The sequence below is a fragment of the Anser anser genome (assembly GCF_964211835.1).
Source record: "Anser anser genome assembly, chromosome: Z".
Classification (NCBI taxonomy): Eukaryota; Metazoa; Chordata; class Aves; order Anseriformes; family Anatidae; genus Anser; species Anser anser.
The window spans coordinates 42,604,210-42,617,736 of record NC_139723.1 but is presented as its reverse complement, the minus strand read 5'-3'; the positions used below and the strand labels follow the sequence as shown (position 1 = coordinate 42,617,736).

Genomic DNA, 13,527 nt, shown 5'->3' with positions numbered 1-13,527 from the left:
AAGCCATTCTATGATTCTATGATTTTACTTGTTGAAAGACTTACTGCAAGAAATAAAGCTTCATGTTTAGTGTCAATGTAAAAAAAATTCAAAATCCGCATCAAAAATTCTAGAAAAAGTTCTTTCTATTAAATATGGGAGAATTGTGCTTCATTTAGCTTAGTGTGTCCTATATTTTTCAGGACAGCTCTCTCATACGTTTTTCCCCCCCTGAAATCCAGTGTTCCATGACTTGTTCAAGAGGTCTGAAACAAAGGGTTTTGTTTTATCAGTCAAAAATGTATTGAGGATGTAGTAACATAAAGAATAGACTTTTCTGCATATTAAGTCTAAACAAAAAGCTTAGTGGAGATTTTTGAATTCTGAGAAAAGTTAAACGTGTGAGCACATTACCCATATTACTTTTCCCCTTTTTCCTTTGATCATATTTCAAAACATGATCAAAGTTTTTCGGTGCTTTAAACGCTGTTCAGTGCTTTATGCATACATGCTAAACAACAAAGCTGCCAGGAAAAAACCTTTTTTCTGAGCAATGTACATTATCATTCTGAGGTTAGAAGCAGGAAGCAACGACACCTCCTTAAAGAACTGTCCAATCACTCTTTTAAATTCTGTTCTCTTGAGGCATATCCTCCTAAACGACAGTTTATAATACACATGAAAGGCAGCTGATTTTGCATGATCCTCCCCCCATGCTCCAAAAACCAAACCCTATTGGGGAAAAACCTTAAAATTTTCTTTAACCATTTGTTTGTTTACCTGACAAGTTTACCAGAACTATTCTTGACTGTACCACCAATAATCAACTCTTCCTGCCAATGCATGTATTTTCTGGACAGTCCATAGCATCCACCACTCAAAACAAGGGCTACATCAAGAGGCTAGAAAAAGTGATAAAGAAGCAATCAAGCAGTTGCATAACTTCAGACAAAGTCACACCCTAGCTCAACACCCTGTGCATTATAGTGACTGATATTAAAGATAGCCTAGGAGGTCCACAAAGAGAAATGTGTTCAACAGATCAAGTGACCGAACAGCATCTTCTCCAAAGCCTGACTGACAGACAGATATATAAAACTGGGACCCATTACTTCAAATTCTTCACAAATGTCAACAAACTTGGCCCTCCCTGAAGGAAGGCTTTGCTGCATGGTGCGAGTGTACAGAGTAGCTGAGCTGTATTCCAGCAGTGGCTATCTCTCTCTGTTGCATTAAGTCTGCTAAGTGCCCCATCACCACTTTGCCATGCTGGGCCAGCAGCTGACAACCGTACTCTCTCTCTAAATATGCAGGATTAAGTACCGCATTGCAGAATGACGGAAAGTTAGAGAGTCTGGGCTAGCAGCAAATAACAGGAACTGAAAAATGACGTCGGTCAAGAATATGAACTACATATTGCTTGGTACCTTCTTCTCTCTTCCCTGCGTCCCTCCTCCCATAAGCAGATACACAAAAGGATAGGAAAACTTACTTTGGTGGAATTTTTATTGGGAGCTGTGATTGGGCAATCAGGATCAGCAGGATTCAGGCAAGGTCGATCCATGTAACCATGACCAACCTCTGCTTTATTCAGCATTTCTTCCCAGCTCTCCACTTGGTAGTTTATTTTCTTTAACTCTTCCAAGAATTCTAAGGGGTCAAAGTTGATCCACTGTAAAGGAGGCTTTCCTCTGCAAGAGAAATCAGGGAGAAATTATTTAAAAAATGGAAGACAAAAGAAGTACTGAAACAAGCATCCTTTAAAAATTCGTATTTGCACAAATAATTGAGTCATTTTCTGTTACAAGCTATAACCCTTAATGGTAAGGTTGTTTCATTTAGCGTAAGGTGTGTTTTAATAGCACTTTTGTTTTATGTACTTTTCTTGTAACCCTGTCGTAATTCTAACAAAAATACTCAGTTCTTACAAAGTTATTATATCAAAGGGAATACTCACAGGTTAAAAATACTTCCATTTGCAAGAAAAGCAAAACAAATTATCAAGCACCTAAATAACAAAAAAGCAGCCAACTGCTGCTTTAAAGAATTAGGGGGAGGGGAGTGGGAAAGAACAGAGGGGGCTGAGGAAAGAAAGCATTTCTCATAGTATCAGATTACTTCTTGTTACTATAATAATCATCTTGCAGATGTAATCAATCAATAAAGCTGATGTTTGTTTATCTATAACAATGCTGTGCTCCTTCAAATGCCTTGGCAGCTTGACTATCAACCATCAAGCCTTCCTGCTACTATGGCTGTCACCACTATCACTGTCACGTCTCCCACCCCCCACTTCTGAATTTGTGATGTTGACAGACTAGAAAGGCTTTTGGCTGCCTTATTCTGTGGTTCAAACCACACTGTATCTGCTTAACCAGGCTTAAGTCATTATTCCGAATCTCCCAACCAGAAAACACAAACCCCCTTATTTCCCCATCTAAAACTGTACACTAAAGGTTACGAGATGGCCATTGCAAATTGCTTTTACAGAGATATGCAAACCAGGACAGAAACAATAACTCAAATGCTAACTCTTGCATAATTAACAGAAATGCCTGCACAGATTAACAATTAACTCTTTGAAGGATTCAGGGCTTATAATATCACACTTCTAAATTGTGAGAAACCACCCACAAAAGATACTATATATAGTTTCTTTAATGATCTCATAAGCAAAGGATTTGTTTTTTTGGTCCTTAGGAACACCTGAGATTTAACCCAAGATATTTTCTTAGGAATAAAATCCTTATTAAGGAATGTTTTTTGTAATGTATTGGAAAAAAAAAAGTTTATTTCCAAAAGAAGGATAAAATTCTTAAAGCATGGATTCAGAACTTACATTTTCTTTTACAGGCTAGCAGAATAATAAAAAACAACATAGGAATTAAATCAATGCCTACAAATAAACTCTTAGAATCAGAAATGAAAAAAAAAATAATCCATGCATATTTTCTGTAGAGACACTACGGTTTTGGTTTTTTTTTTTTTGTTAAAACTCAAAATCATACATAGTTACACAATTAAAATCAGTCAGACTAGAAAGTTATACAAAAGCATGCTTACAATAGATAGGCAGTTCCTGACTGTAGCTTTGCTCCCTCCCAGAAGCAGTCCAGAGGAGTGATAATTAAGCAAGGATAAAGATATTCTATGATCTGTCAAAATCAGAAGGGGTAAAAAACCAGTTAGAATAGAATACAATCTACAGTCTAAGCAAACTGAATCATGAGAATACAAAAAGCTTATAACGAAATCCCTGCTATGCATACCTGGTCCATGTAACCTGCTTCTGTGATGAGTTCTCCTGATTTATAACATAAATGTTCCAATTTCCATTGTCTGTAATAAAGATAAATAACACATTTTTCTTCAACAATTACTGAAAAGTTATTTTTAAAATGTAACATACTTTTAAAATTGCAACTTATATTCACACGTTGGCCTCAAGTAGCAAATCATTGAGGATGGCAAATTTTATTCATCATAGATATATCACTCCTCACATAAAAAGCAAAGGCCTTTCTTCTTGCAGTTACAGAATAGATATGTTTCAGTTATTGTAAACACTTTCTGTAAATGGAGCTGCTTTTGGTTGAGCAGGATGGCCCACATTGCTTAATGGGACAGAAATCTGGCTTTATATAAATGAGACCACTTGTGATTTCAGGTATTACTCTATGACACAACTGAGAGAGAAGTTGTCTTCAGGCTCAGAGGACTAGCATATTCCTAACTGACTCTCACATGCAGGAGGAAAGAAACCATTAGGATTTCTGCCTTCCTTTTTCAGACGCATTACGACTTCTGTTGTCATAACTTGTAGCATCTTAAAACAAAGCAGGAGCCAGGCAAAAGATAATTAGAGCTTTGGCATTAACTCATTGATGTGCCGAAGATATGTCCTGAAAGATACTGGGGTTCATGCCTCAGACAGTGTCCATAGGCACATCATCATGTAAGCAGTAACTCTGAAGGAACCACTTTTCAGGAAGATAGCTCACTAGCCCAAAACCGGTACCCTCCTAAGACGTACCTTTAAGATTTTTGTTGCATGCAACTCCCAACCTTCAGTATGCGCACAGGCACTCTGAAGGCCAATCCTACTATGACTCTACGTTACCAAACAGCTGTTATTTCACCCACTGCCACTTCTCACGCAATTCCATTTCCCTTTATGTCCAAACTACTAGAAGGATAGTAAACTGTACTAGTGTTCACAGACGTTATGTGCCTCACGACAGTGTCAACAAAGGAATTCATCTCTAATATGGAAGGCTTTTCAACATTGGGAATCCCACAGGTAAGGTCCTATGTTAAGAACACAGACATCACACCTTACTGACGACAGGTGTTGGATACTGTACAGCTGCTCATAGAGGTACGTTTTCTAAATCTCTTCCAACGCCATTTATCCCATTTTATTTGTCAAAAGCCAAATCATCGCTGCTATCATGCCACAATGTCAAGCATCAGAAACGAGTGACGTTCAAATCAGAACATCCTACGGGACAGGCTCTGAAGTGCTAACCATTTAAAAGCATGGGGAGGAAAGCATGCGTCCACTTTTTAGTGGTTACGGGTAACAGGAAAACTTTTACTTTTCCCCCTACCTGTTGTACATATAGACATGTACTCTGCTGGCCTGAAGCGCAGAGTCAAGGTGCTGTCGGAGTGCTTCTGTTGTTAGTACATTAGCACCATCTTCCTGTGGAGTCTGAATCATGAGCTGGGGGTTAAACATGGCCTCTTCTCCAATCTTCTGCCGTGTGTAATTTAGCTCCCGGCTCACTCGTCCACCAACTGATGGAGAAAAATCAACAGATTTGTATTAGCCGATGATTGCTTATTCAGGATGCACACAATGAGCACTCTCCAGTCAAAAATACTCTGCCACACACATGGACTATTCTACCTCAAACTGATCACAGTATAACTAGTAACAAATTTATTTTAGCAACACTGCAACAAAAATTACGTTCCTCATAAAAGCACCATTGCCCCAACTGCACTAAAATATCGATGCGTAAACTGGAGCATCAAACAGTTTTTCTGTTATAACCAATATTCCGTATGTAAAAAGTTTTTTTTTTAAAGGAAGAAAAAAGAAAAACCTTTTCCTTGCAGACCAGACCAAATACTCCTGTGTTACAATTTCTTACACTTGTATAAACAGTCTGCTCCAATAGCACATTTCAAGATAAATGGCTTTAATTTACACTCTTCTCCTAAATAATTTGGCAAAGGCAGAAGGAGAACGTTTCTCTTCAAATAAAAAAAAAAATGGAAGAGGGAAAAAGTAAGTGAACCCACACACTTCTCTGTCTTAAATAAAAAATAAAATTAAAAAAAAAAAAGTTCACATAAAGAGATGCAGTTTTGAATGTAGCAGAAAGAATCATCTATTGTCTGTTTGCCCTAGTAGTTTGATACCTGCATAGCATGCTGTGATGCAGGAGGTAATTAGTACACAACATCTGTTTCTAAACCCAGATGAGCTGAACAGTGTGCTCCATACCAAAACATGATTTTAAAAAAAAAAAAAAAAAGAAAGAACAAAGGAAAAGGCAGAGGGAAACCACAAAGTAGACAGGCTCTAGAGGGAGCCATATTCAATTTGCCTTGCCAAAAATATTACGTAAGAATGGAAAATTATCTTCCCACTTACAGAAAAGCATTCAGCTCGAGTTCATATACTTCATATAACCTCCCCTGTAGTCTCTCTAACAAGTGCATGTGGGAGGAGGGGTCAATTAATTCAGCCAACTAGCTGAATCAAGACCACATCCAGATGAGGAGGACAAGAATACCACCAACATGTTGTTTCCATCTCTTACAATTTATTACCTTTATTGCTCTGCGAAGTCCAAGCTACAGACCTGCTCTAATTTGTTACATTTTTTTCAGTCCCAGTCACCTTGGCACTGGTGATCTGAATTACTGCCAAAGTTTAGCTCTGCAACAGTGTGAACAGAAATTAGACATGCACATCTATCTCTTCCTAGGCCATATAACGGAAGACGAATCTGCAACCAGTTGGCAGGGTGGGAGATGACATTCTCAAGTCTGAACAAGCCAGGGACATACTTACATCAGCTGGGCCCTCAACCCACCCATAAAATGCCCCTAGGGCAAAGAGGACCACCGGGCAAGAAGCTGGGCCCCTGCAAGGATAAAGCTGTCAGAATCAGACCCTCAACAATTAAACTGTATTGTCGTTTTGGCATGAGGCATCACTTAATCTCTAGATCAAGAATTCTTTGAAAAAATAAGTATTTCACCAACAAGCTCCGTTTTCTCAGCCTGTCACGTGTGGCATTATCTCCTTCACACCCATTAACAATGGCCAGCTTGCAGTAAGAGAAAAATGAAAAGCAAAGTAAAATTCCCCCACCTAGATTCCCTTTATAACTTCTTAGCATCCCTTTTACTCCTGCATATGTTTGGTAAACAAATAAATTTGTTAATTTATATCAAGAATAAAAGACTAAAACACTTAAGACTTTGCCTCAAACGTTTGACTGTATATATGCGCAGAAATCATAGCTAAATGCAAATTCAAGTCAAATAGCATCCTCCATAACTAAACAATCACTCCACACTGGAAGTTAGTTTGCACAACCCTGTATCATATTTGTTATATTTTTTTTGTGTGTGGCTTATTTATTGAATTTCAGTACTTTCATCAGCCTAATGTTCATGTCCACTGCTATCCTTCTGGGCAGTACTCTACGGTATGCTAATAAAACCTGCTCTGTCTTAGAGAAATACAGGGGAGGGGGTAGAGGACCACAGTTATCCTAACCTATATGTCTTGGAACCAGAGCTTTCTTTTGCAGCCCTTTACGCTGCAAGCACTTCAGAACACAAAATGTCTTTCTCCCTCTTTTGTGTCTCTATGCCAGCCAAGACAATAAAGCCCCAGTTTTATGAGGACTGTGGAGTCTACCATAAACATCTACTTCTGGTACTATATTCTCTCCCATTCTGCTCAGACTTAACTTTTGAATTTAGCTAGGACTTAAACCAACAAATCATGCGTCATTCAAGACAAAGGACGGCATTCCTATCTCTGCTGAAAGTGACCAACTGTTTACTATCAACAGAAATGATTGCTTCCTCATCAAGGTCCTGTCAAACCACATTAGCTTCACTGAATAAGGCAGATTTAGCTAATCAAAACTGCATCACACAAGTCAGTCATCAGAAGAGAAGCTGTTTTTCCCCCCTTTTTCATTCAAAACAGGAATAGCAAAACCATCCAGGAACATGGGCGCATATTCCAGAACTTAACAATAGATCTGCTGAGCATTCTTCTTAAGGCATTACATCATTTAATTGTTTTTTTGACAGGTCCATTACATACATTTTGTGTGCCAAATAGAGTAAAGATAACTCCACAGGCAAACATAGTTACTTTATACAACATAACACTCATATACAAAGAAATTACGAAATTAAACAGCAGAGGAAAATTCTGACTGCCGAAGGCAGACTACATGAAAACACAGGGACAAGACCAGAAGCAAGTGGATCACATCAGTGGCCTTTCAGTGTATCAGAAGAAATAAAGAGCAAGAAGACAACAAACAAAACACAGTATGTTTCTACCAGTTGTGATTTCATTTATTTTAACCGAAAATTTGCAAATATCTCTGGAGGCTGCCATACCCAGAGGTCTTAAGCCTCCACAATCAGCTGAACAAGAATTAACTTCTTTTTTTTTTGTTGTTCAAACACTCTTCTTGCTTTTTTAAAATGCATATATGTATCCATAGTTGGTGCCAAAATCTAGGTGAAGCTGCTAAAAACGCCACTGAAATGCACCTAAAGCCTCTAGCCTCATTGTGTACTGGAATTATGCAAAACTGTGCTCAACATTTGCACACTCCACAGAAACTCATTCCTTATACTCGTAAGAAAAAAAAAAAAAAGCACATTACATTCATCATACAATTTCCACGCTACAGGACAAATGATGTAATGGAAAAAACAACCAATGATTAATATGGTGGTCTTTTGCGGTTTTCCTTTATGGACCCTATTTTCTTATATTTGGTGACAGCAACACTCAAAACGCTACAGAGTTCAAACATGTATATGACATTGAGTAAAAATGCCTCTCATTTTATTCCATATTGAAGACAGACTGAACTGTTTCCCTTTAACATTCTGGTGACAAAATCCATACATTTTTCTCCCTTTTTTTGATAGATGAGATGTCACTTGATGGATTTTGAGTCCTTTCTTACATGATTTCTTATAATTTAGTGCCTAGACAGCTGAGTTGGTGGCACAAATGCCTGCAAGCCATAACACTGATTTAAGTAACAGATCGGTACGTGGTCTCATGGCCAATGGTAATACGAGGCAGCAGTTTGTACACTATCCTTCAAGTGCTGTCAACAGATTCTGGGTGTCTGTCTGCTGGAAATGAGCTACCTTGCCTTCTGTAAAATTTAGCTAACAAGAAAGTTTAAAAAAAAAAAAGTATCAAGAAAAAATAACAACATCAGTGTCCTGGCACCATACTTCTGTTAACATACTGGTTTCTAATGCTCAAATACGTGCATGAAGGCTGGTGTTCAAGACAGGACTTCTTTACTGGCAGCATCTTTGTTGCAAAATACTGGTTCTTGTGAAAAGCCCGAGTGGCTTTTCTGGAGAAGAGGAAATGTCTCCCCTTTGCCCTCACCAGCACAATATTCACCCACAGGCCTCGCCCTTCACCAGAGCATGGCAGAGCTGGCTTCAGCCAGTCGGCGTCCTGTACCGCTGAGCACGCTGCTGCTCCTCCTCAACTTCCCCACGGGCTTAAACGGAGGCAATGAAATCCTTTGCCCTTCTGAAGGGCCTGAGGAGAGGAGAAATTGTCAGTGGGCTGCTAAGAGCCGTGTGAGGACCACCGCCTCTCCCTCCCCCCGGAGCGAGGAGCAGCTGTCAGGTGGAGACCAGTTTTAGTCACCCTTGACTCGAGGCAGGCCGGAACCCTCGACCCGCCGGGGGAAGGCCCCGTATCACGTTACCGAGCACTTGGGTCACGGTCCCAGTGTCTCAGTCATCAAACTGAAATGCCCTGGTGCATCTGAAGTGAGAAGCACGCAGAAAACCAAAACTCCTTCCCTATCGTACACATTTGCACAATGCTGATGCATCCTCAAGCGACACAAGAGTGAAACCATATTTGTTTTCATTAGCACTATTTGATAGATTTCCAATTCCAATTTTGAAGTGACTGAGTGGTTCAGTCGATGTATTCATTTCTACTGTGCATGTCACAGTATTACCTATATCTTCCCCATGATTAGCATTCAAAATTCACGTGGTATTACATTAACATACTTATGAAAGAGCTACGGAATCTGCTGCTGGGAATTGCAGTCCCTTCCATACTGAGCAGTTTCAGGAGCAAATCTGACCTCTGCTCCACTAAGAGACTGATCTTAAATCAGGCGATGAGCGACAGCCAAAAACCACTGCTTGCTAATTTACTGCCCATTTGTTCAAAAGGCATGAAATGTTTCTATTTCAGAGCATCTTACAATGTTCCATTCCAAGTTACTGGAATTGCAACATATAGCCTAAGGTTTTTTTTGTTTTGTTTTTTGTTTTTTTTCCAGATACCAATGCTACCTGTATTAACCATTCAACAGCTACCTTGCTTGAAAGACTGTGCAACAACTACCTGAGCAGAGAGCAAGCTCTCTCTAAAAAAGAACGTTTCTGAGAGCCAAACACTTGGGATAAAAGTGTTTGCCTACCACTGTGGAGTGAAGGACTTCGGGAAACCAAGACTTCCAGAAATGTCTCATGGTTTGAGGGCTTAAGTTTTTCCTTAACAAGTTTGACATGCCTGAATGGTTTAAAATTTTCTGGAGAACCTCCCCTGTGAAGACTATGGGCCTTAAGGTGTTCACATGTGAGCACATTTTTCCAGGATTATAATTGTGTATCATGAGAACATTCCTGTCCAACCTTCTGACAGCGACAACTCAAGGCGCTGAAATCATACCTCTAATAGACACAAGCACAATGGTTTCATTTCATGAATGAGAAGATCTGAGAAGGTCCAAAAGATACAGGCCCTATTTTTAATAGATCAGGTATTTCAGGGTTTAGATACCCTTACGATGCTTACGTTACTGCCTAAGCATTACCCAATGCAGGCAACATCTGCCATTTGTGCTATTTTTTACCGCCACGACAGGACTGAAGAGAAACAAAAAATAATAACCCTTCACGACTCGGTAATCATATAAAAGCAAAGACCAACAATTATATCCCAGTGTGGTCACCTGAGACTCAACCTTTACCAACCAACCCAAAGGGCAGAGAAAGACTGCTACACTATACACTGCTTTACAGATATATAGTATAACCATACAGGACACTGCTATAGAGATATATAGACACACTACGTGTGTATAGGGGCGTTACTCAAAAACTGCTGATGGAAAAGGGGTTTCAGTCCATTACAATGGTGGGCAGAAGAGCCAGCCCACCACAGCCCCAGCTCCCTGTCCGAGCCGTGTACCAGGATTAGAAATACTCATACCTGTCACATGTCACAGAAGGCACTACCCAATGATAATTGCACAGGACTGAAACCTCCTAAAAAGAAATTGAGATATAAGAGTTGAGTTCTCTGGTATGAAGATTACCCTGCCTCTTATTGGACACAGAAAAATAATGGCCTTTTGATTTAAAGCTTCCTGTTGCTCTCAAGGGAGTCTGTCTTTGTGTTCTCCTGGATGTTTGAGCTTGTGCGTGCTGCTCGCTCATCACGCTCTTTGTCAGCTACAGAATACAGTTTTTCTGCACACAGGCTGTATTAGTTAGCATCCTGATTCTTCCTGACAGAAGAGCCGGCAAGGAAGCACCTTCTTCAGAATTAACTTCCTCTAGGCCTGACTGGCAAAGTACAGAGGTACTGGAGTTCAATTTTCATTGAAACTGAAGTTTATTCAATACAAGAAATGGGACATTTGGCAAGTTCACTTCTTGAAATGTTTAAAAGGCTGTCTACTTGTTAAGTCAGAACTGTTGTTGATTTACAGGGTCAATGGTGGTTAATTTATTAACTACCAACTGTAAGACATTACATCATGTATTTGATGTATGTAATATTCTAAGGATGCTAAGGATGGATCTTGTCAATCCATCAGGATTACATCATTAAGCGTTTTGGTTACCTGCACTGATTTTTTTTTCTGTTCATTTATTTAAATGCAAATAAAAAGGGGGAGTGCAAGTAATGCAAAAGTTAAAGAAGTACCTCAAACTGAGCTATTAAAAAAAAAAAAAAAAAAAAACAAGCATAAGGAATGACGTGCTTGCATAGTGGTAAGCAGTCAGTGCCTTAAAGAGATTACATGGTCATTCAATGGCCTGTTCAACAGCTCAATGAAAAATGATAATCTTTATCCTGTAATTAAACATGATCTATGCTAGCACTACACTACAGACAGTCAGAAACCCCCTGCTGCATCTAGGCTTTCTTGCAGAGCATTTACTCCACTGAATACACATACATGCATTTGTATAGCTCACAGGGAATGGCAACAGTTGTGCCTGCCCAAATTGAGGCAGCCCGCACTCTCCCATATCCCTTCCCAAAGTCCAGGTGAACCATCTACACTTCTCCCTCCCCTCCCATGCTCGTGTCCAACAAAAGGACATCATCACATCCCAATATGAAGATTTAACCAGCTTCTCTCTCTTTTGGCACTGCTGGCTTCAAGGAAAATCTAGAAGCAATATGACCATCTCAAACATTTCTGTCGGGATGTGAGTTAGATAATGCCAGGCTCTCTGTTATTACTTAAAAAAAAAAAAAAAAAGGCTATGGCTTACAAATATACATATAAAAAATTATGAAAGCCACAAAAACACTTCAAAAGGCTGCTTTTTATTTCCCAAGCCATCATATGATACGAGTTAAGTTACTTCTCACACATGCTGGGGAGGACTCCAGTGTTGCTGTTACAAATTTCATTAATGCTGACATGACTATGAATAGCAAAAATAAAAACACACATCAAAGATGACTTTTCATTCTGTCACAGTTTGACAAAGTTTAGAGCAGTGACAAGGACACAAAGCTGTCTGCAGGCTCAGGAAGACAGCCCAACAACAGCTGCCTCAGATTGCAGTGGGAAACTTTCCCCGCAGTTTTAGAAGCTAAAACCTTTTCTTTCTGAAAATCAAATAAAAGCTGATTTTACATGTATGCATCTGTATCACCCATAGGCAGAAAAAAAAAAGATGTTATTACTGATTAGGTACAATACACAGATCACTAAAAAAGAATATGTGTTTTTTGATATATTTCTGGCCTCGTGTCCTGAGAAATTGGAAAGTGAAATAAATAAATAAAACCCTAAACTGACAAATTGAACAGTACAAACTGGAAAAAAAAATACAAGAAGCTTTGAAATATACAAGAATATACAAAACAGGCAAAACTGGTAGATCTAATTCAAACTTTCCAATTAAACATAAAACGCAGTAGCTGCTTACTGAGCTGTGACACATGTCCTTGGTAACAGGATATGAGCTGTTCACCTCTGGGTCACTGGTTCTAATCCAGCCAGGAACAATAGTGACCACAAGTTGTTTACCATCTGACAGCTGTTTGCTAGCTTATGTGAAATGAGTTGGTGGTCTCCGTCCATTTCCTAATGGGCAGGTGTCCATATTATAGAAAACCACCGTCACAATTGGTATCCTTGTTGACCATCTCAACAAAGAGGCTGAGGAATGAATGAATACAGAGAGAGAACTACCCTTTCTTCCAAAGACGTGGTCCCTTCGGGTCAGAGCTGAGCCACAGGTTTTGGTGGAGAAGCCCAACTATTGAATTTTCTGGGTGAAGTACCAAAGGAATAAAGGACTCTGCTGTTTCCTAGAAATCAGGGAGACAGTCTACAGATAGGATAGATGGCTGATACAGACTGTTGCAACTCTCTAACGGTTTACAGGTCTATAGCAGTTCATACCCATTGGTGAGCAGAGCTGACTTTTTTACTTTTCAGTAATTAAAAGCAAACAAACATTTGTGCATGCTTAATAACAGGCCATAATCCTCAAACATACTGAAAGTGACTAAGTTTCCAGGAGTTCTGCTGTGAAGGGCATGTAAGGGGCTTCAAGATCTAAAACTAAGGATTTTAAAACAGCTGAAAAGAACTGTTTTAAGTTACTTTAACTTAAATACGGACTTCTGCTGGGTAATATGTTAAAAACAATTTGCTGTGTTGTTCCACAGCAGTCAGCTTTCCTCTAGGCCCAACTTTTCATTTAACCTCTCAGTGCCCTTTCCTCAAATATGTAATTGTTTTCCTGTGTGGTTAAATGCAGCATTTTGAAGTCTTTTCATCCGCACTCCTGGGATAGCACAAATTTCATCTGTATATGGAGTAGCACACAATTCGAATGCACTTTTTTTTTTTTTAAAGGAGCAGAAAACAGTAAAGAAAAATTCTTCAACCAGAACCCTTCAGGAGATACCATACCCTGAACAGTGCTTTTAGAAGACAGCAGAGCTAACAT

General features: G+C 39.3%; 1 protein-coding gene across 5 annotated transcripts in view; it reads right to left on the bottom strand.

Annotated features, from left to right (window-relative positions):
• The window catches only part of PTCH1 (patched 1), a 73,550-nt gene that overhangs the window by 39,773 nt on the left and 20,250 nt on the right, over positions 1-13,527 (bottom strand). For all 5 annotated transcript variants that reach the window (XM_083817969.1, XM_083817967.1, XM_083817968.1 and 2 more), the window contains exons 3-7: positions 4,590-4,779; positions 3,249-3,318; positions 3,043-3,134; positions 1,472-1,670; positions 760-881 (exon numbers count right to left, since the gene is read on the bottom strand). In XM_083817969.1, the coding sequence (XP_083674095.1) occupies positions 760-881; positions 1,472-1,670; positions 3,043-3,134; positions 3,249-3,318; positions 4,590-4,779 (673 nt within the window). The remainder of the gene's footprint in view (positions 1-759; positions 882-1,471; positions 1,671-3,042; positions 3,135-3,248; positions 3,319-4,589; positions 4,780-13,527) is intronic.